This window comes from Nelumbo lutea, chromosome 1 (genome assembly GCF_056320005.1).
Source record: "Nelumbo lutea isolate HS-2025 chromosome 1, American lotus-T2T, whole genome shotgun sequence".
Lineage (NCBI taxonomy): Eukaryota > Viridiplantae > Streptophyta > Magnoliopsida > Proteales > Nelumbonaceae > Nelumbo > Nelumbo lutea.
This window is the reverse complement of record NC_142684.1, coordinates 11,340,346-11,367,412: the sequence shown is the minus strand read 5'-3', so window position 1 is coordinate 11,367,412 and position 27,067 is coordinate 11,340,346. Positions and strand designations below refer to the sequence as shown.

The window sequence follows — 27,067 nt, the reverse complement described above, 5'->3', positions numbered from 1 at the left end:
GTTAGGATATGCATGCCGACTTTGTCGGCGAGCACGTCTCGCAGGTCACCAAGTCGATGCCTATGCCAGGTCGCCAGGTTGGCGCTTGTGCTAGGCCACTAGGTCAGCGCCTGGGCCAGGCTGCCAGGTGGGACACCATCAACTTGGCAATTTGTTGTCTAAGTGGTTTTGGGTGTCACCTAGTTGTTCCGAGGTGCCATGTGTCACAATGTCATTAGAGGGCCAAATACGCCCTCATCGCTATCTTACTACTAACTATTAGCAAATGTTATTCTCTCAAAAATACTAGTTTAATGGCTCGTGCGATGCACATGGTATTTGATATTAATGGTGTTGTTTGACTATGCTTTTACATCCTGGGCATAGATGAAAGTTCACCTACCATTCAAGTCCTAAGACAATTATATAATACATAATAAAAGGCTATCCTCACAAAATGCCAAGATCTGAATTTTATAATTATAAAATGTTGGTTGCAAATGCATTAGATTGAAAGATTAATGCAGCAAATCAATTATAAAATTACATTCAACAACATTTATATATATATATATATATATATATATATATATATATATATATATATATATATATAGTTCATCCCAGTGAAATGCAAAATTTATGGAGAATTCGAGATGCCACTCTTAACCAATCTCTATGAAAATGATTCCTATTAATGGTTAGAAGTAAACTAAGCTATATTTTAATTTACTTAATTGACTATTGAATAGCAGAAGTCATTATCTAAGATAACTATTAAATAACTTACATTTAAGCCTAAAAACATTTTCTTCTTACTTTTTAACGAAAAAGGAAATAAAGAAATTAGTTGGAAGCAAAACTAATTAACCAACCACTAGAGTAACATGTATGCAAACACCTTCTAGGCACTTTGATCACCTCTACACTAGGGCCCATGGAATGGAAATTATTTTTATTTTTGTGTATTTTTTGTTATATTTTTTTAATTTTTTGTATTTTTCTATACTTTTTTGTTTTATTCTACAATTTCTTTTCATTTTTTCTGTAATTTATCGTTTTTTTTGTTTATTGTAGTTTATGTTATTTTTCATCAATTTTTATGGTTTTCTGTATTTTGTAATTTTTTTTGTGTATTTCTTTGTTTTTTGTAATTTATATTATTTTCATCAATTTTTGCATTTTTTATTTTTTTCTTGAATTTATGTTATTTTCTATATTTTCTATCTTTATCTATATGTTATGTACTTTTTATAGTTATACTTTTCTAGAGTTTATGTATTATGTGAAAAATTAATGGGTTGGATAGGTTGTGTTGGGTTGAACCCAAAATGGAGCATTAACGAGTTGATGGGTTAGGTGCCCACCCAATGGCTTTTTAGAAAGGACATTTTTTTTTGTTTTGCCAACTACTATCATGCACCCTCATTTAGAATTGGGATATGTTGGAAAAACCAAAAAAACTAAGGGGTAGAATTGGTATGAAAAATCAAGGTCATTCGATCACGCTAATTGAATCACTCATTTTTTATATATTGGTAGTAGATATAAATTCTTATTTTATTCTACAACTTTTGTTCATTTTTTTTGTAATTTATGGTTTTTCTTTATTTTTTGTAATTTATATTTTTCTTCAATTTTTATGATTTTTTATATTTTTTGTAAATTTTATCTATGTTTCTTTGTTTTTCTATAATTATTTATATTATTTTCTTCATTTTTTGTGTTTCTTTCACAATTATTTTGCAATGACAATATATATATATATTGGGAAAAAATAGAAAGTTGAGGGTAAAGTTGGAAACTAAAATCAGGGTTTTTTTACCAAACCAATTGCAACATTCTCATTTTTTGGTATGGTATAGATTTGTGATTTATGTTATTTTTCTTCAATTTTTATGATTTTCTACATTTTTTTTGTAAATTTTCTATGTATTTCTTTGTTTTTTTGTAATTTATATTACTTCTTCATTTTATGTGATTTTTCATAATTATTTTGCAATGACATATATACAATGGGAAAAATATAAAGTTGAGGGTAAAGTTGGAAAGTACAATCAAGGTGTTTTGACCAAACCAATTGCAATATTCTCATTTTTTAGTATAATATAGAAATTTCTATGAATTTCTATATTATGTATTTCTTTGTTTTTTGTAATTTATATTATTTTCTTCATTTTATGTTTTTCATAATTATTTTGCAATGGCAATATATACAATGGAAAAAATAGAAAGTTAAGGGTAAACTTGGAAAGTGAAATTGGGGTGTTTTGACCAAACCAATTGCAACATTCTCATTTTTTTAACACTAAATTAATATTAGGATTTTTATCATCTAACTAAAATTAATATTAATTAAATAAGAGTTGCCTTTTGTATTCTTTTCAAGTTTTGGTGTTTAGATGATTTCACATGCACTATGTTAATCTTAACTGAGGTTTATGATTTTTTAATTCTTATTCTAAATATTAGGGTGAATTTGCAGAATAATTGATTAATATATGATTTCAGAAAAAAACATAAATAATGATAAATTATTGGTTATGGGATCTCCAATCACCATTTAGCAATTCTTATGTTTCATGTGTGTAATTGATGAGAATTTATAGACGGTTGCAATGAGTTAAATGAAAATAGTAAGTAGCAACAAGGTCAACACCGTAGAGTGTACGTGGCCATTTATGATAAGATCAAATACTTGAATGATCAAAAAAGAACATTGAAAAACAAAAATTGTTAAGGATAAAGATAAAAAGTAAAATCAAGATACGACCATGTTAACAGTTTGCATTCTCATTTTTTATCGTTGGAAAAAGTTTGATGGATAGAGTATGGTCTCATGAATCATGATAGTTAATTAAATATGTTACTGGAAAAGCAAAAATTATAGAGGATAAAAAGGGAAAGTAAAATCAGGCTTTTTGATTAAAACTTAGCAAATGACCTCAAGAATCACGATAGTTAAATAAATTAGGGGAAAAACAAAAATCATAAAAGGTCAAAAGGGAAAGTAAAATCAGGCTTTTTGACTAAAAATTGTCACCATCCTCATTTTTATAAATGGTACAGAAATCACATAAACCATCTAAAATACATGAAAGAAGAATATATACATCATGCCATAAATCATACCAACTGAAAATATTCTCATCACAATAATAATATAAACAGTTAAGTTTAGATGATAAGCAAATCACATATCATATATCAGAAACAAAATTGAAGCAATCATACATTTGTCTAAGGTCCATCTGTCACATATAAATTTTGATGAAGTTTTACTCTTTTTTTTTTTTTAACTTTTCAGATTTATCAAACGCCACTTTACTTTTTATCAAACTAAACACAACCTTAGGGGTCATTTGATTAATGAAGTGGATAAACTCAATGAATTGATTTATCTTTAAAGTTTTTAAATCATATATAATATTTTAATGTTCAACTATGATACCAGAAACTTAACTGATATCATAAAAGTCGTAACCAATCATAGAGTATTCATCAAAATTGGCGGGGGTTGTTTGCTTGAAATGCAATTTTATTTTTACTAGCAAAAAAGTACATGAGTGCAAATAAATTGAGTCTGAAATTTGGTTTGATTTTGTTATAAATTTTACTTTATTTTGTTTGTTTGTGGTGTAGAAGGAAGTAAAATAGAACCTAATTAAAGCAAATAAACAAGTAAAATTCTAAACAAAAATAAACCAAACTTTGCAATTTACTCATTTTGTGCTCCCATAAATTTATCCTAGTGCAAATGGAATTGTACTATAAACAAACTGCGAAGATCACGGGTTTTGCTTGTGAGTAGACCTTGGGTTGGCCCGGCCTGACTTGTTATATATTGGGCTTGGGTAATGTTTTAAGCTCATAGGCATTGATTGGTTCAGTCTTTCCCAAATATGTCTGACCCAATAACATTATATATAATAAAAATATAATATATATTAATAATATTTAATAATAAGGCTAATAGTAAAAATGTATTATATATATTTATATTATATAATATGTAATATATTATATAATCAATATATTAAAAAAATTATCCAATGGACGGACCAGGCTCGAGCTTGAGGTGGTAAATTTTTGTTTTATAAAGAGGCAAAAACCCCGTCCAACTCGTCCCGACCTGGTCCATGAACAGATCTCAGAATGTACCTGCGACTGCATCTTCTTAATCTTTAGGGATGATAATTTTATTCAGAAAATCGGGTCCCTAATCCGATCCGTCCCGAACGGGGCGGATTTTCCCCGATCACAAAATGTATACGAATCGGGTTTGAGAATTTTTCTTTTGCCTCGAATCGGGAGCGGGGATGGGGTCTGCATATAAATCCCCGAACCCGCCCCGACCCGGTTATGAATTACAAAAAATCAAAAAGGTATTGAGTAATATGTAATAGGTTAGGTTTTGAGTCTTTTGATGTTTTGCCTTGCTGCCTGGGTTTTGTTTCTCTCTTCACAGACTTCACTGATTCACTCTTCGAGACTTCAATTCTTTCGGTATTCACAGACTTAGCCGTTGATCGTCGGGTGCCGTCGCCGCCGCCGTAGTACAGAGGAACCGCCGATTGCCAGGTTCTTCCTCTCGTTCACTGATTCACTGATCCACTCTTCCTTTTTCCTCTCTCCGTTCGTCCGCCGACCGTCGAGCGTCGCAGCCACTGTAGCAGCAGATAGCAGTGACCACTGACCAGTTACAGTTTTACATACTATCATTCTTCCTTTCTCGGTCTCTCCGTTTGTCCGCCCAGTTTCTCCCTCTGTTTCTTGATTTCTACCTTTTTACAGTGTTTGTAATAGTGAGAACTGAGAAGGTAGAGAGATTGTTCACAAGTTTCTCCATTCGTCCACCGAGTTCGGCCATTCCTTGTATTCACTACCCAAAGTCCAAACGGCCTGTTTCAAAATCAGGTTTCTCACTCAAGTCATTAAGCGTGCAGTCTGTATCTTGTTCACAAATTGAAGTCGAATTAATGGATTGTTTAATTAAGTTTCCGTGTTTTTCAGCATAATGTGCTTGTTCACAAATTAAATTAAAGTCTGTATCAATGCTTTATTTAATCAGGTCTCCATTCGGCCATTCTTTGTATCTAACAATTATGTGCTTTCGGACACTAATACGGTCATCGGGGCGGGGATATGTCGGGGATTCTCCATTCCGATTTTCGACGGGGCCGGGAGGGGGGTTGAATTTTTACCTCGATACCGGGGACGGGGCGGGGATGGGAAGGGGTGCCCCGCCCCATACCCGCCCCGTTGCCATTCCTATTAATCTCAGGCGGTCAGGTAAGGATCCGATCCGCATTCAGACGGATATTTTTACTCGACTGGTGCTAGCTTTATCCAATCCACAAATAGAGAAATAATGACCGTAGTACTACTCTCATTCACTCTCTCTTTCTCTCTCTGGGGTTTAGCTAAGGTTTAAAGACAACGGAAGAAGAAGAAGAACGAAGATTTCTCAACTGGAATTTCAGGTCGAGTAATTTCTTTTAATTTGTTCTGTGAATTCTACTGTTACTCATGTCGGTTTCTATTGAATGCTTCTAACCATGCGATGAAAATCATTTATGTAGAAATTCCATTCTCTCAATTTCCTATTTCCTGTTACAATAGGGACACTTCCGCTTAATTTCTTGACCTCTTTGACGGAAATTCACTGATGTATGTTCTGAAAACCCTTTTCATTCGGTTCAGATGGTGCCCATCTCTCTGTAATATCTATCAAGTATTAACCCGGAATTGTTTAAGAAAAAGAAAATGTCTACTCAGGACGGACTTGGATATGCTTCCTTTTTTATTTTCTATGTTTTGATATTGATACTTCAATCGACGGAGTTCTCAGCGTTGGTAGACAGAATCTTGGAGAATTCTTTATCTTTTAATGTTATACATTTTTTTCACTTGGTAGATATGGAGAAATATTGTTCTCTTATGTCGTTACGGTTATTTATTTCCTTGAGTGTTCTCTTTGAAGTTTGCTCTGAAGTGATAGTTGTAACGCTAATAATCCACAATTGATTTCATTTTCCAGTAATGGCCCTGCAAAATTTAATGGGATTTCAGTGCTTTCTGTTTACTGTAAGAGAGGACAGCATTTTCAAAGCTTATTCAGCATCTTCTGGTCTTCTTCCAGTCTCCCAAGAAAAACAGAAAAGCTTCAATGTTTGTTCATTGAGAGTGGAGTGCTTTGGTCTCACCTCAGAAAAGTTTCTCCATACTCTTCCGATGGTATGTTATGTGTTACTCTTTTTACATTTTCGTTGGAGTCCGTGGTTGTTCATCACACAGACCTGGAACCAGAGCACACAGTTTTGCCATCTAATATATGATACACTAACCTACTTTCCCATAAAGGCTGTATTTGCTTCCCTGTAAAAGGATCAAAATATTAAATGAGCTTTTACAGATTGAGAAAAAAAACACCCCTTTACTATGAAACAGATAGAGCCGATAGAGAAATATAATATTTTTTTATACTATTTCTTATTGTTCTTTGATTTTTTAATATATTTGATAAATTTCTTTTGTTGATTTTGGATAATGTTTGAGAAGAAGGGCGACTTTAGAAAAAGATCAAAGCTGAAGGCTTCTAAAGCAGTTCAGGAGGTCGGATTTAGTGATGGAAAGAATGAGAAAGAAGCAGGTAGTAGTGATGAGGATGAGGAAGATGGTCCGGAACTAATGGATGAGGAAGAGAGGAAGGAATGGAGAAGGAAGATCAGAGAGGTGATTGACATGAACCCACATGTTGAGGAGGAAGAAGACCCAATTGAGAGGAGGAAAAAGATGGAGAAGCTTCTGGCTGATTACCCCCTTGTGGTGGAGGAAGAAGATCCTGACTGGCCTGAAGATACAGATGGCTGGGGATTTAACTTGGGTCAGTTCTTCAATAAGATCACAATCAAGAATGTCAGAAAGGATGATGATGAGAACTATGACAGTGACAAAGAGTTAGTGTGGCAAGATGACAATTACATCCGTCCAATCAAAGACATTACCACTAAGGAGTGGGAAGAGGCTGTGTTCAAGGACATCAGTCCTCTGATTGTTCTTGTGCATAACCGGTATAAAAGGTCAGGATTTCCATATTGTGTTTCACTTTTCTTTTGATATCCATATCTACAAATGAATTTTTATTTGATGGATTCTGAAGTCAATTCTCCAGGGTCTGATTCCTTTTCTAAGGCCAATATTTATAGGTCAAGTCTACCTTACTTTGATGTATAAATTTGTCCTTGACAGTGAGACAGTCTCATCTTCTTACTAATCTGGTTGCTCATCATCATCATCCAAGCCTTATCCCAACCATAAGGGTCGTCTACATGAATCCTGTTTTGCCAGTCTGTTCTGTAACTTCTGTTTAACCAGGTTGCTCATATCATCTCTAAAAGTGTCTCTTGTATTGGATTGCCCTGGCTAAACATGCAGAGGTGCCATATTCTTGTTATAGGATGTGCCTTTTTGTCAATTTCCTCATCTTCAATCCTCATATGGTGCTTCTCTTCTCTTCCCTAATCCCTACAAATTTTGAACAGAGAAGGGAGTGAGTTCTCACTAAGTTTCTAGATTTATACATTGTCATTTTTTCTAAAGCTACATATAACATCTCCCTTTGACCTAATCCATTATTTGCCATTTTTTTTCCTCCACAATAGAGTTTCCTAAATAAATGTTTATATCATTGATATACCTGTATTCCAGTAACTTATTAAATGACTGTCATTTGATCTACTTAAAAGATAGGCAGGTATTGATAAAAAAAACATGGGTGGAGAAAATCACCTCCCCAGTCCCCAAAACCACTAGCACCATCATCATTCTTCTTGGATCTGTGACCCACTTCTGAACTACTAAACCCACCATGTCTCCTTCTTCCAACCTCCTGAACATGGTGTTTACTGTCCCCTATACCACCCAAAAAGAGAAAACCCATGTGCCTTGATCACCTTCATATTTATTGATATTTTGATAAATGATCACCCTCATATTTATGATCAATCACCTGATCTATTGGAATTACCTTTCCCACATTGTGGACCTTGTCAATCTGTGGTTCCTTATTATCTTTTGACTCTTAACTCCATACTAAGCCATTTGAAACTTTCATCTCCCTATGAGGTCTTATTCTATACTTTCTGCTAGGTAAGGATAGAAGCTTCTCACTTGAAACAGCCATCTCCTAATAGACCTGGCTTCATTCATCATTAGCTGATAGTTTTCACTCCTCTGGCACAATGAGCTAGATGCCCGCATTGAGAAAGACAGGTGTACCATCGTTGACCAGCAATACTAAAGGTTGCTCCCTCTACCGCCCAGGCTAGGGGCTTCTTGATCTTCAGTCTCCCTGTTGAACTTAAGCATCGGCTGCTGGAGAACATCTAATCACTAACCCCCATCCGAAGTGCTTGACAAGAGAAGGAAATCCTCTTCTTTCCCTCTTGTTGTTTATACACCCTGAGGGTTGACCCCTTTAGGATACCCTCTAAAACTTTTTAAGTTAGAACTCAAAGATTGGTGGGCTTTAAGGGCCCATGATGGAAATCCTCTTCTTTCCCCCTGCTATGTTCATCTTTTTTTCTAGATCAGCAACAAAGATTTCATTGTTTGATCAAATTAGAAAATTTGATGCTACAAATCTAAGCTGAACGGTATTCCAGCTCCCATCACTGTTGAGTTACAAATTAGTAAAAAAAATTGATCTTACAAATTACTCCAGCCAGAAAATTTGATGTTACAAATCTATGCTGGACAGTATTCCAGCTCCCTAGATCATTGGCCAGATTATTTTCTGTTCATTCTACCCATTTGAACATCGCTTCCACTTCTTTTGCTAGGTTGCTAATTTCCCTTAGAGTTTGTCTGTATATCCAAGATCCAGAACTGTTGCAATTCATCCGTTAAATGACTAATTTTGAGTCCTTTTCCACCTCCACCTGCTTCAGTCCAAGTTGTTTTGGTTTCCTCAATCCCTTGCAAGAATGACATAATTTCAGCTTTTAGTGAGTGTCCATGACCAATTGGCCCTGAGTACATTGCCACAATCTCGTCTTTTTCATTTCTGAAAACACCTCCCACTCCTGAGGGTCCAGGATTACCCAATGAGCTACCATCAAAACCCAGCTTTAACCTGTTGTGTGGAGGAGGTTTCCATGCTACTGTACTTGTGTCCTTCACAGTTGAGGAATTTGCCACCACATCACAAAGCTCTTAAAGTGCCATCTACCAAAAACTCTATGAAGTCCTCCATTGTTCTCACCCAGTGTGTCACTCTTTAACTGCTATAGCTTCATGCTAGACCTTCTGGTGGAATAAAAGCAGAGTCTAATTCAGTCTTGCCTAGATGTTGAATAACCAGTTAAGTTCAGCATTTGAAGTGTGTAGGGAATATGTCTTCTAAGACCTGGGTTCTCAAATCTTCTTGTTGCTTAAACTGGAACTAGATTAAAAGTTAATAGGCATCATAAACAACCATATATTTGTATTAAAATTTCTGATAAATTTCTTTAGACCAAAGGAGAATGAAAGGGCGTGGGATGAATTGGAGAAAGCAGTGAACATCTTTTGGAATTGCAGGCTGCCTTCACCAAGAGTATGTAAAATGAATTTTATCATTTCTATGGTTCCTAAATTCCTATATGTCCATTGCCATTTCTTGACATTTTGGTGCTCTATTAAACAGTGTGTTGCAATTGATGCTGTTGTCGAGGTTGATTTGGTCTCTGCCCTGAAAGTCTCAGTTTACCCTGAGATTATCTTTACTAAAGCTGGAAAGATTTTATACCGTGAGAAAGGTATTTGTTTATCAAATAAATGAGTCTCATTGTTGTTCAACTTCTCGATTGGATTATGGTTGCAAATTACCATTGTGGTTGTTCAGGTGTTCGGACAGCAGATGAGCTATCAAAAATAATGGGATTCTTTTACTATGGAGCAGCCAAGCCACCGTGCTTGAGTAATGTTGGAGATAGCCATGAATTGATCCCCTCCATAGACAACAAACCACAATGAACAATTATGAATCGAAGCACCATTCTGTATGAAGATAGACGGTTCTTAATAAGTTTTAGTAACAGGGGAAGAGAGGGAATATTCCTTTCCTGGATATAAGCTGGAGTTGAATTAAGTTATACAGGATATGCCAAGTATCCATAACAAGTTATGCAGTTCCAGTTCAAACAGGAAGAGGTCCGTTGCAACTTGCAAGTATAGCAGTGATAGCGGTAGGTTTGAATTTGTATCCAGTTACTGGTTTCCCTCCCTTACGCACTCGGGGCGTTCCTTGCTAGATCCAGCAGAAAGACGGTTGCTTCTCTTCACCTAACTTATTATTGCTCATAAGCAATATATGTAAAATATGAGAGCTGATTTAGATTTGTTCATAGTGATTTTGTTTTATAAAATATCGAAGGAACAACAATGATGTTTATGTTTATTAATGCACGCCGAACAATGGGTGAATGAAGCCAATATGTTCATGACTTTCTTGAAAGAAAAGAAAAGAAAGAAAAAGTGTTTATTTTGTTTAGATATGCGTCTTACTTTTTAGTTTAGAAAGAAAAATTATCGTTTTTCTATTTCTAATAAAACAAAAGAGGTATTTCGGCTTCGTTTGGATAATCATTCGTTTTTGAGCTTTAGGCTGTGTGAAGCGAAATTGAGCTTAAAAATGTTTCTAGTGTTTGGTAGGAGTTGCTTTCAAATACATAACAATATGAAGCCAATGCATTTTTGAGTTCCAAAGCATGAAGCTAGTTTTCTGCTTCTGAACTTTAAAAGCACAAACCTGAAGCTTACCCAAACACAACCTTAGCTTATTAATTAACAAGCACAAAGGTAATGTTTCACCATAAAATAAACAAAATAAAAAGTGAAAAAAAAAACGCCTTTGGAGAGAGAAGAAGCATGTCAAAAGTTTGCTTCTTCAAATTGTTTTAGTTTCATGCAACCATTAAAAAAACTAAAGAAAATTTATCATATGATTATATTGGTAATTACTTTTGAGGGCATCCATGCCATATATTTTCAAGGTAAAGCATAGGAGGATTCGGATGTGGTAGGCACGTTAGGTAATCGCAATGAGTAAACATATGATATGTGTTTGGCACATGTCCTAGTTAATGTGCTTTTTATCCAAACGATTTTGCTTCGTCGATAGAACCGACAAAAAGTTAATCTAAGTGTCCAACCCATGAACTTGGCCTAACTTGAAAAATAGTAGGTTAGGGTCTCCTATTTAATGACCCGAACTAAAAGATGACATAATCTAAGTCAAGAGGATTTGAGTTGGGTCACTCGTGAGTTACTTAGGTCATGTGTTTTCTTTTTTTAATTAGTATTGACTCAGGTGTTAAATCCATATATGAATTTATGTTGACAATTGAACTATTGACATGTTGACCCATGGGTCAATCCTAACATGAATATTTAGGGTTAGGGTTTCAATGTCTAGCCTTTGTCGACCCAACCCGACTTGAAATAAACCAAAAAATGTATTAATCCAATTTGATTATTAATTTATTCTTTTACTTATAAATAATTTTAATATTTTATTATAATATTTAATATAAATATTTATAGGTGACAATATTAGCTCGAATAGCTAATATTTTATTATTAATTTATTTTTTAATATCATTATTTGCTGACAATATTATAGAAGGAGATTATTGTTCCATGGCAATAAATAGGGATGGATTCGAGCCGAACCGAATATCTAGCTATTCGAGCTCGGCTCGATCATAACTTATCAGGTTCGAGCTCGAGCTCAATTCGAAATAGAGACTTGAACTCGAGTCAAAAGTTTGGAAGTTCGAGCTCGACTGCCTCTAATTGCAGGTCTCCCTTGCAGTAGCAAAAGATAAACTTGCAATTGATTGAGCGGAAAATCTTTAAAGTCTCTCTCAAAATGAAGCTCAGATCTCAGGAATCAGCCATCATATAGTGATGGCAACGATGCTGGTTTTGTAAATTCTACAGCAATAGCATCCCCCTCTCTCCAAACCTTCCAACCTGTATTTTTTCCAAAACCCATAATGGATTCGATTTTCAGAGTCCAAATTCTCTCCACCAATCTTCTAAGACCTAGACTAGACCAGGCAGGTGGACTGTTGGACTTTGGAACTGGAGATCATTTAGGTTTTTTAAAACCTTGGATCCCAAGTTTCCGAAAAACTGGTAGAAGCGATCAAAACCTAGCAAAGTCGTTGAAAATCAGTTGGGTTTTTATAATTCAACCGGTTTTTCAGTAAGTGCTCAAAAACTTAAATCAGTCAAAAGACTCAAATAATCTCTCTCTCTCTCGCTCGCGCTCTCTCTCTCTCTCTCTCTCTCTCTCTCTCTCTCTCTCTCTCTCTCTCTCTCTCTCTCTCTCTTCCTACACATGAAAATGGAAAAACTCTCCCTGACCCTATCCTCCTTGATTGTCACATTTTTAAAGAAAATGTAATATTTTTAATAAAGAGAATCTCTCTCTTTTTTTTTTCAATTCATATACATGCTAAATGATATATATAACTAGGGCACTAGTTAAAAAGTTAGTTATTAAAGTTATAGAGTTCTTATCACCTAGGTGGTTGCCTGGGTGTTTTAGTGTCTCCCAAAATTAACTATATGTCTTGACTAACTATGATTATGGTATTGTACAGGTTGTAAAATCCCAAAACTTGTTTTTGCCTCAAAATCCATTTTTCAAACATTAAGGCTTTGTTTGGAAGGAGTACAAATGCAAATATGTCGTGCAAAACCTTATATTTTGGATTATTTTGTATGTATTTATACTGTATATATTTGCATTTGTACTCTTTCCAAACTGAGCCTAAAAAAAAGAAAAGAAATGGATACCCACCAAATAGGATGGAGATTGCCATCCCTAGCCATCAAAACTTGTTCAGCACCAACTTTATACTCTCACTTCATGCTCAGTTGGAGTCTCATTACCCATTTGAGAGAGGGCTTTCACATAGTGGCTTCTGGCTTTGCAAGGGGGGCTTTACATGGTAAGCCTAGATTTGGTGAAAAACCTAGAAAGCCCCAATGTGCTATCAATTGAGCTCATAAATCAATTTTGAAGTGAAACTAGCTTTGTTAGCTTCTTCAAATTCAATGTAGATCAATCAAAGTCCTCTCAAATGTTAGCATTGGTGTTTCTAGACCATCCTGTAACAAAAAGCAGTGTTTAAAAAAAATTAGACTATTTCAATCGTGACTTGGGCCCTCTTAAACAATCGGCCAAAAGCGATTGACCAGTCAGTTTATAGCATTGGTGGTTCGAGACCATCTTATAACAAAAAGTACTGTTTAGAAAACAGGACTAGTTGAATCATGACCTGGGCCCTTGGCTAGTTTAATCATACCCTAAAAACTGGAACTAATAAAAAATTGGCCGTCCTGACTTTACAAAACTGCCTGAGTCACTGAGGCGGTGTTTAGTATAGCCTCCATTTATTTGATAAATGGTGCTATGTCATCACCATCGGTGTTGATAAAAGTTGGTCATGATTTATGTGTACGCCAACCATTGGGGGAATTTAATTTTAACGCTTCCACCAAATGGTTAAGCGTTTATTCACTATTCTGCTGATGTGGCACCAAATGATACCTAGTGGCATCTAGTTGTCAATAAACTGTTTATCAAGTACTTTTTCTTGATTTTGAAAATAAATTAAATACATACATTTATTTAATAAACAGAAACTATACCAAACATATACTAAATGGATGAAAATTTTAAAAATTCTAATTGACTTGTTATTTATATGTATTGTTTTTTATATATATTTCTTTAATACACACCTATCCCATCATATCCAAACATGTTATTATTTGTTAAATATCATATAAAATATTTACGTGACTCATACCTCCGTTGAACCTCTCTGATTTTTAGTTCTATGTCCAGTTCCAATGTCTGAACATTAACAAAAAGCCTTTGACTGAAAATGTCTCTTTGACCTCATGAATACTCCATTTACATTTTTGACACAACCATTTCTTAGAGGCTGCCATATATATATATATATAAAATTAAATTTAAGGTTAAAATAATCATAAAGTACAAATACATTACAGAAATACAATGTTGGACTAAGTTTTCAAGTATTGATACCGTCGTCGTCGGATGATGTATGCCAGGTTTGAGCTGAGCTGAAGGTTAGGCTCGGGTTATCAGTCTTACGGGTGTCAATTGGATTAGATTTGGTCCAATCTGATCCAGTCTGATCTGAGTCTATTATAAATGGGTTGGGTTCAATTCAATCCAATGAATGTTTTGGATTAATTTGTACTGGTCCATTTCAATGTTTGCACTGTCTAATTTGTTCAAATTTATTTTCATGTAAATTGGTTTCAATCCAAACCCGGTCTATTGACACATATATTCTTATCTTATATTAATGGATCAGATATTGGCTTAATCCAACCCAATCTAATATAAACTTGTTACAGACAGATCAAATCTAATCTAATAGATATTTTGGACCAAATTGGTCTAATCCAATATGTCTTGTTGGTCCATCCAATCCGTCTAAATTGATTTTGCACTGGACGGGATCCAATCCAAAACCAGTCTATTGACACCCTTACCTAGTCGCTAACCTGCGCCCAGCTCAAAAATGAAAAAAACCTTAGATTTTAGGCCCAGGCCATTCCGACTGAAAATCAAACCCCAGGCGCGCAATGCAAAAATTCGGGTTGGATCAGTCAAGCCCAAAACTATAGCCCTCGATCGGTCTGTTGTTATTCGGATATGTATTAGAGATTTTTTAGGTAATGTTTTAAGTGCGAACGCAAACCTTGAATTCTTTTAATGGAAACTCTTATGAACTGCATATGTTTTTTTCTTTATAGAGCTTCAATTGGCCTTTGTTCTTCTGTACATAAGACATACGAGATTGTTGGAAGCCGAAGGACCAACACTTAGAAGTTTGAGAGAGAGAGATTGCTAGTTAATTGTATTAGTATTAATTTACTCCCACAGTCGTCAGTCGGCCCATTTAATTTGACTCTTCGAGAACTGTTGAATGACTAATGATTTCTTTCTCTACGTCGTCTTTGTGACTTTGAATGAGTTTTTCTGTGTATACACAACTCCGAAGGCTAGAGAGAGAGAGAGTATTTAAGATATTCGACTCCCAATGACTAATGATTTCCTTTTCTGCGTGCATGTGTGTCTCTCTGTGTCTCCATGCACTTTACATCAGGAGGCTGAACGGAGTGATATGGTGTTTATGTGACTGTGAGAGAGAGAGATAGATGAAACGAGTTGGGGAATAGTAATGGGTGGAGACTGGAGATGTAAACGGTGAAATATCCAATGGGTCGCATTGAATACAGTAACTCATCTATGGCTTGTATATAGAGATGCTACACGTTGTAGAGAACCGTGCAACCGTAACTCAGATCAGATTTTTACAAGAAGAATCTCTGTGGTAAGCGATTTACACAGGACGAATGGAGAGGCTCCAAGAACAGAACATTAAAATGGACACGCTTCTCCTGTATGGTGAGGACCTCACCAAGCTGGCTGAGGAGGTATCACTTTAATTTCACAGTTTCACTCACTATAGTCATAGTCACTTCCTTAGGCCTCCATTTGTATTATATTCTCTGCCCATCTTATCTGATTATCAGTTTTTTGTTGCCGTCAAGGGCAAGCTGGATCCAGTCATAGGACGGGAGCAAGAGATTGAGCAGGTTAAACAAATTCTGTGCAAACGAAGGAAGACTAATCCATTCCTTGTTGATCCTGATGTTGGGAAAACTGTCATTATGGAAAGTCTCGCCCAAAGCATTGTATGTGTCAAGGCCAAATGATGAGAGCAGATTTGGCCCTCCACTAACATCATGACACGTGGCATCTCAGAACAGTTGAGTGACACCCAGAACCACCTAGGCGTCAATTTGCCTTAGTCAAAATGATGGAGTCCCAGCTAGCGACCTGTCACTCTCGCCGACCTGCCTCTGGTGCCGACTTGGCGACCTGCCTCTAGTGCCGACTTGGCAACCTGCCTCTAGTGCCGACCTGGCGACCTACCCCTGTTGTTGACCTGGCGACCTGCCTCTAGCATCGACTTAGTGACATGCCCCTGTTGCCGACCTGGTGACCTACGAGACGTGCTCACCGTTGATTTCTGCATGCATCCCATCACTCCCGGGTCTCTCGGAAGTCAGCTCTCACATCGAATGTTTTGGGAGAAACCGAGTAAGGCGCAAAGATTGGCCTACGTGCACGACTACCTCCAAGGACTTCGGAGTAGTTAGACACGTCCTAGCAAAGATCCCGGATGTGTTGTGTGATGCTCACGCCAAACAATGCCTATATAAAGGTCTTACCTCCAACCCCGGGGGGAGAGTTGCAATTTAGTTCTCGTAGCTCTCCAACTCTCTCACATTTAGCTATCTTAAAATCTCTAATTCGCTAACTTAAGCATCGGAGTGTCCACCCCGGGTAATGAAATCCGGGCAGTCTGACATTGTGTCCTTGCAGGTCACATCAGAGCCACCTCTCCAGCTCGTCACCACTCAACTAGATATCAAAGCCACCTCTCCAGCTTGTCACCACTCAGTTAGACATTAGAGCCACCTCTCCAGCTCGTCACCATTCAGTTAGGCGTCAGAGACACCTCTTCAGCTCGTCACCATTCAACTAGGCATCCAAGCCACATTCCAGGTAGGAACCATTCAGCCAGACATCCAAGCCACATTCCAGGTAGGGATTATTCAGCTAGGCATCCGAGTCACCTACCAGCCGGGAACTGCCGAAATGCGCATCATCAATTGGTGTCGTCTGTGGGAAACGCTACAAAAGGCTATTTTCTCATCCAATTCTCTGAGCCTCAAGTAATAATAACATTTTCAAGCAACAACAATAGCGCTTGATCGAAAGAACCCCCTAGGGGGCAGAAGCAAAATGATTAGCCTAGACGAGTTCTCGCAGCCTTGCCTTGACAGAATCTCCCTAACTGTGAGGCCACCTCACAAGTTGAGCCCTCCGTGGTTTTCCATGGGAGTTGATAGCCAACAAACTGTGAAGTCGCACCGTAGATGGAGCCCTCCATGCTTTACGTGGGAGTTGATGGCCAACAGGTTATGGAGCCACCCTCGTAGGTCAGTCCTGCCGAGGTGACGAGGTGTCTGTAGGTTGAGGTGCTGAGAGCAAAACTAGACTGTCAAAATTCTGACGACCTGACAACCTAGAGACTTGCCTCCGAACTGGAGACCTGCTTCTGTCGACCTGGCGACACACGTAATCAGCCTGGACAAGCCTTGTCAGCCCTGTTCGTGAGGTCTCCCCTACAGGTCGAGTCCTTTGTGGCTCCCGTATGAGTCGGAGGTCAACAGACTACAATCGCCCTTGTGGGTTGAGCCTTTCAAGGTTCCCGTGTGAGCTGGCAACTTGTAGTTTGTAAAGCTGCCCCCGCAAGTTAAGCTCATTGTGGCTTATTGTAGGGGTAGATGAATAGCACCTTAAAGGACTGATACAACGCAGCCGTGGCATCCCGCTATTTAAATTCCAACATCGATGCACATATCACAAGGGGAAGCCAAACTGCCTTCAGCATCAAGGACCCCTAACCCGACCTCAAAATATGTTGATAACAGGCCTAAAGACCTACAACGAAGCACAAATCTACTCCCTTCGCTGAGCTGATCTTAGCTCGGGAGTGGGGGGCAATTGGTGAGGGCAGATTTGGCCCTCCATTAACATCATGACACATGGCATCTCAGAACAACTAGGTGACACCCAAAACTACCTAGGCAACAACTTGCCTTAGCCAAAATGATGGAGTCCCAGCTAGCGACCTAGCATTGTTGCTGATCTACCTCTGGTGCCAACCTGGCGACCTGCCTCTAGTGCCAACCTAGCGACCTGCCTCTAGCGCTGACTTGGCGACCTGCCTCTAGCGCCGACCTAACGACTTGCCCTTGTTGCCGACCTAGCGACTGACGAGACGTGCTTGCCGTCGATTTCTGCATGCATCCCATCACTCTCGGGTCTCTTGGAAGTCAGCTCTCACACCGAATGTTTTGGAGAAACCGAGTAAGGTGCAAAGATTGGTCTACGTGCATGACTACCTCCGAGGATTTCAGAGCAGTTAGGCACGTCCTCCCGGAGATCTCAGACGTGTTGCGTGATGCTCACGCCAAACAATGTCTATATAAAGGCCTTACCTCCAACCCTAGGGGGGAGAGGCGCAATTTAGTTCTCGCAGCTCTCCAGCTCTCTCACATTTAGCTATTTTAAAGTCTCTTGTCTATATAAAGGCCTTACCTCCAACCCTAGGGGGGAGAGGCGCAATTTAGTTCTCGCAGCTCTCCAGCTCTCTCACATTTAGCTATTTTAAAGTCTCTGATTCGCTAACTTAAGCATCGGAGTGTGCACCTCGGGTAAAGCAATTCGAGCACTCTGACACCGTGTTCTTGCAGGTCGCACCAGAGCCACCTCTCTAGTTCGTCACCACTCAGCTAGATATTAGAGCCACCTTTCTAGCTTGTCACCATTCAGTTAGGCATCAGAACCACCTCTCCAGCTCGTCACCATTCAGCTAGACGTCCAAGCCACCTTCCAAATAGGAACCATTCAGTTATGCATCCAAACCACATTCTAAGTAGGGATTATTCATTATTCAACTAGGCATTCGAATCACCTGCCAGCCGAGAGCCGCCCAAATGCACATCATCACGAACCATGTGCCGCTGAGATTGCAGGGAAAGAAAGTTGGTCATGGCTTCTTTTCAACTCAACTGTCTTTTGAAAACGTACTGTACCAGATGTTAAACTGTTGGTATTTGTTGTTTACAAACTCAGCAGTTCAACTTCGAGACACCAAATGTTGACTTCGAAACCACACATTTGGAATCCGAAGTGGAGTCCATTGGATGGTCGCCCTAGATCTTCCTGATCTTGAACAGTTGGCAAATTATGGGGCTGCAGACTGGTTAGGTAGAGTCGGATATACTCTTCACAGCCCCATTCCACCGTGTATTAGTATTAGGAACATCTCCTGTGTTATTTGTGTTTTTGAGATGTTCCCAATACAAGATGGGATTGGGCTGTGAGGTGCACGTGGTGTGGAGCAGATCTCGATTCGCTTATGGATCCTGTGTCCTTCACTGCATCAAGTCAGTGTGTTTTTCATTCACGGTCAGAGAATTTGTCCTTGACTATAACCGCTTGATTGCTATTGAGACACACAACTTTATTAAGAGACAAAAGTTTCCTATTATCCGGATCTGCTCCTCACGGCATGTTTTAATTAGAACAGATCCATGAATTGATGGTGGGTGGGTTAGATGATAGTAACTCTGGCTTATCGTACCAGAGAATTAAGATTGGATCCCGCCACGCCAGTGTTGGGTGCGTATGCCTTTAGGCCTAACCGCCTAAGGGGATGGGAATGGGCTACACCTGTTGTGTAGTCCCTTGAAGTTTGAAAAATAATATTAAAAAAGGATATTATTTAAAATTCACCATGATTTTTCAAAACATCCGTAGAGTCCTCCGGTCATTGACTTTTTTTATCTAAAACTCACCTTCTCTTATCTCTTAGTGACTATTAATAAAAGTGTTCATATAAGCATTTAACTATTTTACATAGCCAAATTACTTTAAAATGGTCAATCAAGCTTATTAAATATTTTTATGACAAAATTACCCCCAACTTGAACCCGGGCCCAAACTAAGCTTACAAATTTTAGAATCAGGCTTGGTCCTAATACTTCAACCTTGGCTTAGGCCTGGCACATTTAATAAGGTTGATAAAAATATTTTATAAGATTGACTGACCATTTTAGACATAATTTAATTATGTAAAATACTTAATTGCTTATATAAACAACTTTTATTAATGGTGACAAACTGTCATTTAACGGAAATCTTAAGGGAAGGTGAGTTTTAGACAATAAAACTCAATGACTGGAGGCTTAATGAATGTTTTGAAAAGTTATGATGAGTTCACGAGAAATGTAAAAAGATGAGGATGAATTTTAGATAATATCTCTAATAAAAATAAAAAAAGATCTAACCTGAATTAAGTCACTAGGTGCCTAGGTCTAAAACTCTGCTAAGAATAATAAACGCTGTTTGGGCCTTGGGTTAGCCCAAATCGTATTGAACCTTTTCTGTTGAGTAAGACATATTTGAAGGACAGCGGACCAGGGGCCCCAGAAAGGGTATGGTCAAGTTGGATCAGACTCAGGTTGAGCCCAAGTCGTATTGAACCCTATCCGTTGGCATCTTTACCTCAAATACCTTGATCCAGTCCAAGCTTGAACCCAACAATTTATGGGCCCATAACTAAGTATGGGACCCCATAACTTGCCATCTGTGCTACAGATTGACATGATAAGGACCCACCACTCAATGGATTTCACTTAGGATGATCGTCAAGATATCAAGGATATTTGGACATACGTAAACACGTACAACATTGAGAGATATATAGGAAAGCTGACTTTCAGGTTATTAGGTTAACACGGGCCACACATTTGAGGAAGCTCAATGTGCAAGTCATTCTAAATATTGCTCCCATTAGTAAAAAAAAAGAAAAAAGAAAATTCTTATCATAAAATCTATATACGTTTCTTGAAGAAAATAATTGCTGGTAGCGAAAAAACCTAAGTAACAAGTATTTGCAGAAGGGTGGGTTCCATTGAAACTCTCTAAAAAGCAGTCAGATAGTACCACCTATTTCAGCCACATGGAGGACTCCTGTGGCCGCCAATTCAGACATTTTAGGGCTGTTTGATAACAGTTGAAGGTGACTGAACTAAAAAGCTTAGTGTGTTTGAATTTTTCCCAACTAATTATAATCCTCCGATTTTTTGATTTCTTGATTTAAAAGATACCAAAGAAATAGTTTATTAGTTTATTTTGAATGGATGTTGAAAATGTTTTATGAATATTATAAGTTGGAGGGAGAACGTACCCCTTGTAGCTCACAGAGTAATTTTCTTCCATAGGAAGATTCCAAGGTAGTTAGATATGTCAGTCAAGGAAGCCCTTCTCAAAAGGTTTTATGAATCATATAGTTCTTTTACGTCACATTTTCCTCTAGTTTCACAACATAATTTATAAATGACAAAAATGATCTTAAATCTCATCTCTCCCTCTCTAATATTCTCTAATATTATGGACCCTTTATTTGTAGGGTACTTAAGTAATACTAATCAATTTAATTTTGTTGATCAGTAATTCAAAATCACAATCAAGCAATCAAGTACATCGACTTTGTTGTCTATTGTTAATGCCAAAATTGAAACATTAAATTTGGGAGATCTTATCTCCGCCCATAAGGAGCCGCCCCATAATGCCCCACAACACATCCCCACCATGTATTGGAAACATCTCCCGATGATAGTATCAGTCCCAATGATGTTATCGTCAAGAGATGTTTTCAATACATGGCAGAAATGTACTGTGGGGTGTTATGGGGGTGGAGATGTAAATTCTAAATTTGGTTATCTCACAATTACAAAGATCTAAATGTTGATTTAAAGTTAAAAATTTTGATACACCTTGATATGGTGCAAGGGTGTATCGGTACCTTAAACCTTGTAATCACCCTTTTCTCTTTAGTTTTTTTTTTTTTTCAAAAATAGGTCAGGGGTAAGTTTTAGGTTTGCCTACTCCATGAAATAGGTCAAAACCCTAAAACACGTATATTTGATATTTCTGTATCAAGACCCACAGATGCAATACATATAAGCCGATATGATAAAATTTTGAACCTTGTGTTGATCAAGACTTCTATGTAGAAATACCTAACACTGATCTGCTTTCACGCTCATACAGTTTGTTACTTTAATTGCTCCTTCATATTTAGGGTATATTATAGTGACATTTTGTTCATCCATTATTTAATGTATGATGGATAGAGTGATGATTTTGCATTTTTTTTTTGCCATAGGTTCAACTATGATATGGAAAAAATATGATATCCCGAAAACAACAACTGGAATCACAAACGTGATAGGAATAAGGTATTATTTATCAAAATTCATGGATGAATTTTGATTGGTCAAAACTCTTTCCATACCATATCTTTTTTGCATCATAATAGGTTTTCCCATATAACTATCTAAAAATAGGGGTAAGCATTGTTGATTAAAACCAAAAATTTCCGTTTCAGTTTATTGATTTGGTTATTTTGGTTTTTAAGCTTGCAAGTTCGGGTAATTAAAAAAATCAAATTAACCAAATTATGTATATATATTTCTTAATATGCTAATATATATTAATATATTAATGAATTTGGTTTTAACCAAAAATTTCAGTTTTTCATTATTTTGGTTTGAGTTCAGTTTTCTATTGAAAACTTTGGTTTTCATAATTTCGATTTATTCTATTACCTAATGAAAAGTATTTAATCCAAATGATGTGAGAATGATACTACCTCATTCTTTCTGATGAAACAAGTCATCGATTACAAACTCAACTTGACTTGACCTCCTAAATTAAAAAAAAAAAACAAATTAAACTTGATTTGACTTCCTAAATTAAAAATCAAATCAGATTAGCCTCAAGCAAAATAATAGGCATGAATATAATTGTCCCTAACTTAGTATGGGGTGGTCATTACCTAGTTAAAATTAAAAAAAAAAAAAAAAAAAGAAATGCCCTCATGCCTTGTTCTTCTACATGGCACATGATATTCCTTTGCAGAGATTCTAGACCATAGCTCTGCTTTTCCCAAGGTGATCTAGAGTTGGGCTACAGTTGCACAGTCCCTATACACAAACTAATCCCGTCCATCAAGGCATCAACTATAGTACTAAACTCGGGTTAGGAATTCTGTTGTTAACAATGACATCAATAAATCATGAGTAGATTAAGTGATTAATCCCTACTAGTGCTACTACATGGTAATTTTACCTCCCAAATCTGTCCATTTCGTATCATGCATCACATGTGCTACCTATGTCCACAAATACACAGGAAATTGGTGGGCTGTCAGCGAATGTTCAAATATGGTGAAGGCCGGAAGAAGGCACAATCCGAAAATGCAGAAAATTCTCAAGTATGGTGAAGACCTTACAAATTTGGCCCAGGAGGTATAATACTCTTCAAACCATTATTCCCTACAGTTCCTCTCCTTATTTTATCATTTTATAGCACATGGTACATTAGGGGCCACCATTTATTTGCATATGGAACTGACAAAAAGCTCACCCAACCCGTGAATCCGACCCAGCCAAATCTGAAGAACAGGGATAGGGTTTAATATCTAACTACCTAAAGTTGAGAATGACCCAACTTGACCCAGAAAATTAGGTTGGGTTAGGTCATGGGTCAACCCGCTGACCTGATTGCCGGGTCTAATTAGAACTAGTTACTCTCTGAATTGTTAAAAGTTCAAGTTTTTTATTTTATGTTTGAAAATTTAAGGTTAATTCATTTAATTTTGACATTTTCATGTATTTTTTTTTATCTTTTAAAATTTCACTTATTTTTAATGATAACCCGAATTGACCCATGAGTCAACCCTAACCCGAACATTTAAGGTTAGGGTCTAACAATTGCAAACCCAATCCGAATCCGACCACCCAACTCAACTGCCATTGCATACCTTGAAGCAATAACCCCTAGGCCATAGCCCACACAGCGGTAAACACGTAAGCTAGTCAATTTTTAGAAATGGATGTATTTTTGAACTGACTTTATGTATTCTTGGTGAAGGGTAAGCTGGATCCAGTGATAGGAAGGGGACGTGAGATACAGAGGGTCATTCAAATTCTATGCAAGCGCACAAAAAACAATCCTTGCCTTGTCGGGGAGTCTGGAGTTGGCAAAACTAATCGCTGAGGCTCTCGCCCAACTCATTGTCAGTGCCAATGTTCCATCAAGCCTTAAAGGAAAGAAGGTTTGTTACTGACAGCAAATTTCCTACTTAAACAATGAATTGACTACTGGACTCAGGCTTCTCAGCTGGATTCTCTGGTTTACAGAACAAAGGAAAAGTACTATAGAAACTGAATAGAAGGATAAATTAATTAAAATGCTTTCCAACAATAAAATAGAGTATACGTTTCGCAGATAGCAGGCCTTCAGAAAAAGGCCTTAAAAAATGCTTAGCAGATGGCCAATTAATATATCTTCAAAATGCTTCGCCACTTAATAAATCTGAAATAGTGTGCGTGTGTGTATTTTGTGTTGTCTACTTGTCTTTGATATTAATTAATACTAGAGCAATTCAGGTTATATCCTTGAACACAGCCCGCCTACTCGGGGGTGCAGAAAACCGTGGAGAATTAGAGCAAAGAATTACTAGTGTGATGGATGAAGTCAGGAAAGGAGATGGCAATATAATACTCTTCATCGACGAAATCCATACACTAAATGGGTTAGGTGCACTTGATGCTGGAAACATCTTGAAACCTGCTCTTGCCAGAGGTGAATTCAAGGTAATGTAGTGATATTAACAGTTGATAGTCTCTTACAAGTTACATCTACCATGGCATTGTAATGTTCTAGCTTCAAGTATTCTTCTTTGTGCATATCTATTCATTTACTTTAATTCTAAAACGCTCTTTCTAATATACATGACCTCAATGTAGTGCATTGGGGCAACAACTCTATACGAATACAGGAAGCACATTGAAAAAGACCCCGCTCTTGCAAGGTGCTTCCAGCTTGTACAAGTTCTTGAACCATCGGTCAACGAGACCATAGATATACTGCAAGGCCAAACTCATGAATATGAGAAGCACCACAATGTTCAATACACATACGAGGCACTAGTAGCTGCAGTTCAATTGTCAAATTTTCATATCAGGTTCATAACCTCCAACAAATTTAGCAGTATTAGAGTAATTTTGATCCCCAGCTGTGTTGATTCAATTAGATTTTCCTCAATTTCTAACATAGACTAGTAGTGTAAGAAAGAATTGAAGATGTCTCAATTCTTAGATTTGTACAAGAAAAGATTCTAGTATTTTCCAGATCAAACATTATTGTTGTGATTACTTGTGGAAGTTTTTGGTTTGCTTCTTCTCTTTAGTGACCGCTTTCTCCCCGATAAGGCTATAGACATAATAGATGAAGCGGGTTCTCAAGCTCAGCTCCTTCAGTCTCAAGATGAATCACGAGTATCAACTTTGTTTCCATTAAAGAAAGTAACAAATGGGGACATAGAACACATTGTTTCTTCTTGCACTGGAATCCCACTGGAGAAGCTCTCTACTGAAGAGTCAAAGCGTCTGTTGAAGATGGAAGAGACACTTCATCAGCATATCATAGGTCAGGATAAGGCTATTAAAGCAATTTGTTGTGCAATTCAGCGTGCAAGGCTTGGCATTCGGGACCCTGGCCCACCAATCTATAGCTTCTTATTCACTGGCCCAACAGGAGTAGGAAAAACAGAATTGGCCAATGTATTGGCCGATGAATACTTTGGTTCTAAAAAACACATGATCAGGTTGGACATGAGTGAATATATGGAAAGACACATGGTATCCAAACTTATTGGGTCGCCTCCTGGATACATTGGCCATGATGAGAGTGGTCAACTAACTGAAGCTGTTCACAACCGTCCTCACACAATTGTCCTCTTTGATGAGAATGAGAAGGTTCACCCAGATGTCTTCCATATCTTACTTCAAATTTTGGAGGATGGAAGGCTCACAGATGGGAAAGGTCGAACTGTGGATTTTAAGAATACAATCATAATAGCAACATCAAACATTGGTAGTAACATGATTGGAAATGATGGTTTCCAAAATGGGTCCAACGAAGTGGAGAAAATGGTGGCAGAGGAACTTAAAAAAAATTTCCGACCAGAATTTCTGAACAGATGGGAAGAAGTGATTATGTTCAAGCAACTGACCAAACTTGAAACGAGGAAAATTGCTGAAAATTTTATAAAGGATGTCCTTGAGAGGTTCAAGGTGAAGAATATCAAACTCCAAGTGACAGATGAATTGAAGGATATGGTGGTTGAAGCAGGGTATGAACCCAGCTACGGTGCAAGATCATTGAGGAGGGTAATAACAAAGCATGTAGAGGATGAATTGGCCAATAAGATGCTTCGAAAAGAGATCAAAGAGGGAGATACAAAGGTTGTGACGGTTGATACAGAAGGCAAGATTATTATTTCTGATATGTTCACAGATCTACTCAAATAATCCTGCAATTCTGTTAATAAGACCTTCTATGAATGTTAATTAACACCTTGGCTAATAATTCCCTATTGAAATATAGAAACCAGATTAGGAAAGAAAGAGCCCTAGCCCACAACTTGGCTACCTTATTTAAATTGGGTCGGGAGATTAACCCCACACAATTACAAACTCTTGCAAGAGGGATGTTTACCGGGTTGAGCTGTACACAGGGCCTGCTCTAGAAGAGTATGAAAAGGATGTTGTAGGGAAAGGGAGGGGGCATATGGATCGAATAGTATTACTTTTAGGGTAATCATCAGGTAAAGGTGTGCAGATTCATATAGGCACACTATTCCATTGTATTTCTGCTCTACTATTCTGATTATTAGAATTTCTCTGGATCTGTTAGTGAACAAAAGATATTATTTAGTTTTTTAATTTTTATTATTAGATGCCACAGCCCTAAAGTCTAGTCTGAATCAACCCTGACTTGGATTTTTGTCTCAAGGTCCAAACTTGGGCTTTATTGTAGGTGCTAAGCCCAGCCTGGCGTGGCCCATGATTACTCAACTCATACCAGTCATGTACATTAAGAACATCTCCATACTTGTATTTTGTGATTCATGGGGAGATGTTCCCGAAATACCAATGCAAAGTTTGATTGCTTGTTCCCATGTTAGCATGCTTTTTACTGTTAGCAAATCCTCTCTCTACATACCAAATTCACATGAGCGAACCCAACAGGCGCCTCACGGCACTCCTCAATCGTTTATTGCAAATATCTCCCAATTACAACTTCTGGAGATGTTCCCAGTCCATGCTAAGCTGTACATGTGGAGCGGAGGTGTGAACTCCCACCTACCATCCCATTCTTTTCCTTCTTTGTTAAATCGTAGCCAGCTACCTACCTTGTACTTAGCCCTCAAACTTCATTTTGCAACAGAGAGACCCCTTGAACTTTTGGATTCCAACACTTTAACCCCGC

At 37.5% G+C, this 27,067-nt stretch overlaps 1 protein-coding gene and 2 pseudogenes across 4 annotated transcripts; all 3 read left to right on the top strand.

Moving 5' to 3' along the window:
- Nucleotides 1-4,383: 4,383 nt before the first annotated feature.
- On the top strand, nt 4,384-10,513 carry MRL7-L (Thioredoxin superfamily protein). Of its 3 annotated transcripts, XM_088947902.1 has the most exons (8): nt 4,405-4,560; nt 5,051-5,271; nt 5,403-5,462; nt 6,020-6,216; nt 6,541-7,061; nt 9,496-9,577; nt 9,668-9,779; nt 9,866-10,513. In XM_088947902.1, the coding sequence occupies exons 4-8, from the start codon at nt 6,022-6,024 to the stop codon at nt 9,994-9,996; spliced, it is 1,041 nt and encodes a 346-aa protein (XP_088804028.1). In that variant the 5' UTR covers nt 4,405-4,560; nt 5,051-5,271; nt 5,403-5,462; nt 6,020-6,021; the 3' UTR covers nt 9,997-10,513. The 3 variants fall into 3 exon arrangements, with proteins under 3 accessions (XP_088804549.1, XP_088804028.1, XP_088805266.1); XM_088948423.1 differs by lacking the exon at nt 5,051-5,271 and having other exon boundaries at nt 4,384-4,560; XM_088949140.1 differs by lacking the exons at nt 4,405-4,560; nt 5,051-5,271 and having other exon boundaries at nt 5,287-5,462; nt 6,544-7,061.
- Nucleotides 10,514-15,435: 4,922 nt separating this feature from the next.
- On the top strand, nt 15,436-24,931 carry LOC148873522 (chaperone protein ClpC2, chloroplastic-like; annotated as a pseudogene). Its single transcript, XR_016112776.1, has 4 exons — nt 15,436-15,516; nt 23,663-23,846; nt 24,181-24,387; nt 24,541-24,931. The product of XR_016112776.1 is annotated as a chaperone protein ClpC2, chloroplastic-like (transcript).
- Nucleotides 24,877-26,309, top strand: LOC148873521 (chaperone protein ClpC1, chloroplastic pseudogene; annotated as a pseudogene).
- The last annotated feature ends 758 nt before the right edge of the window (nt 26,310-27,067 follow it).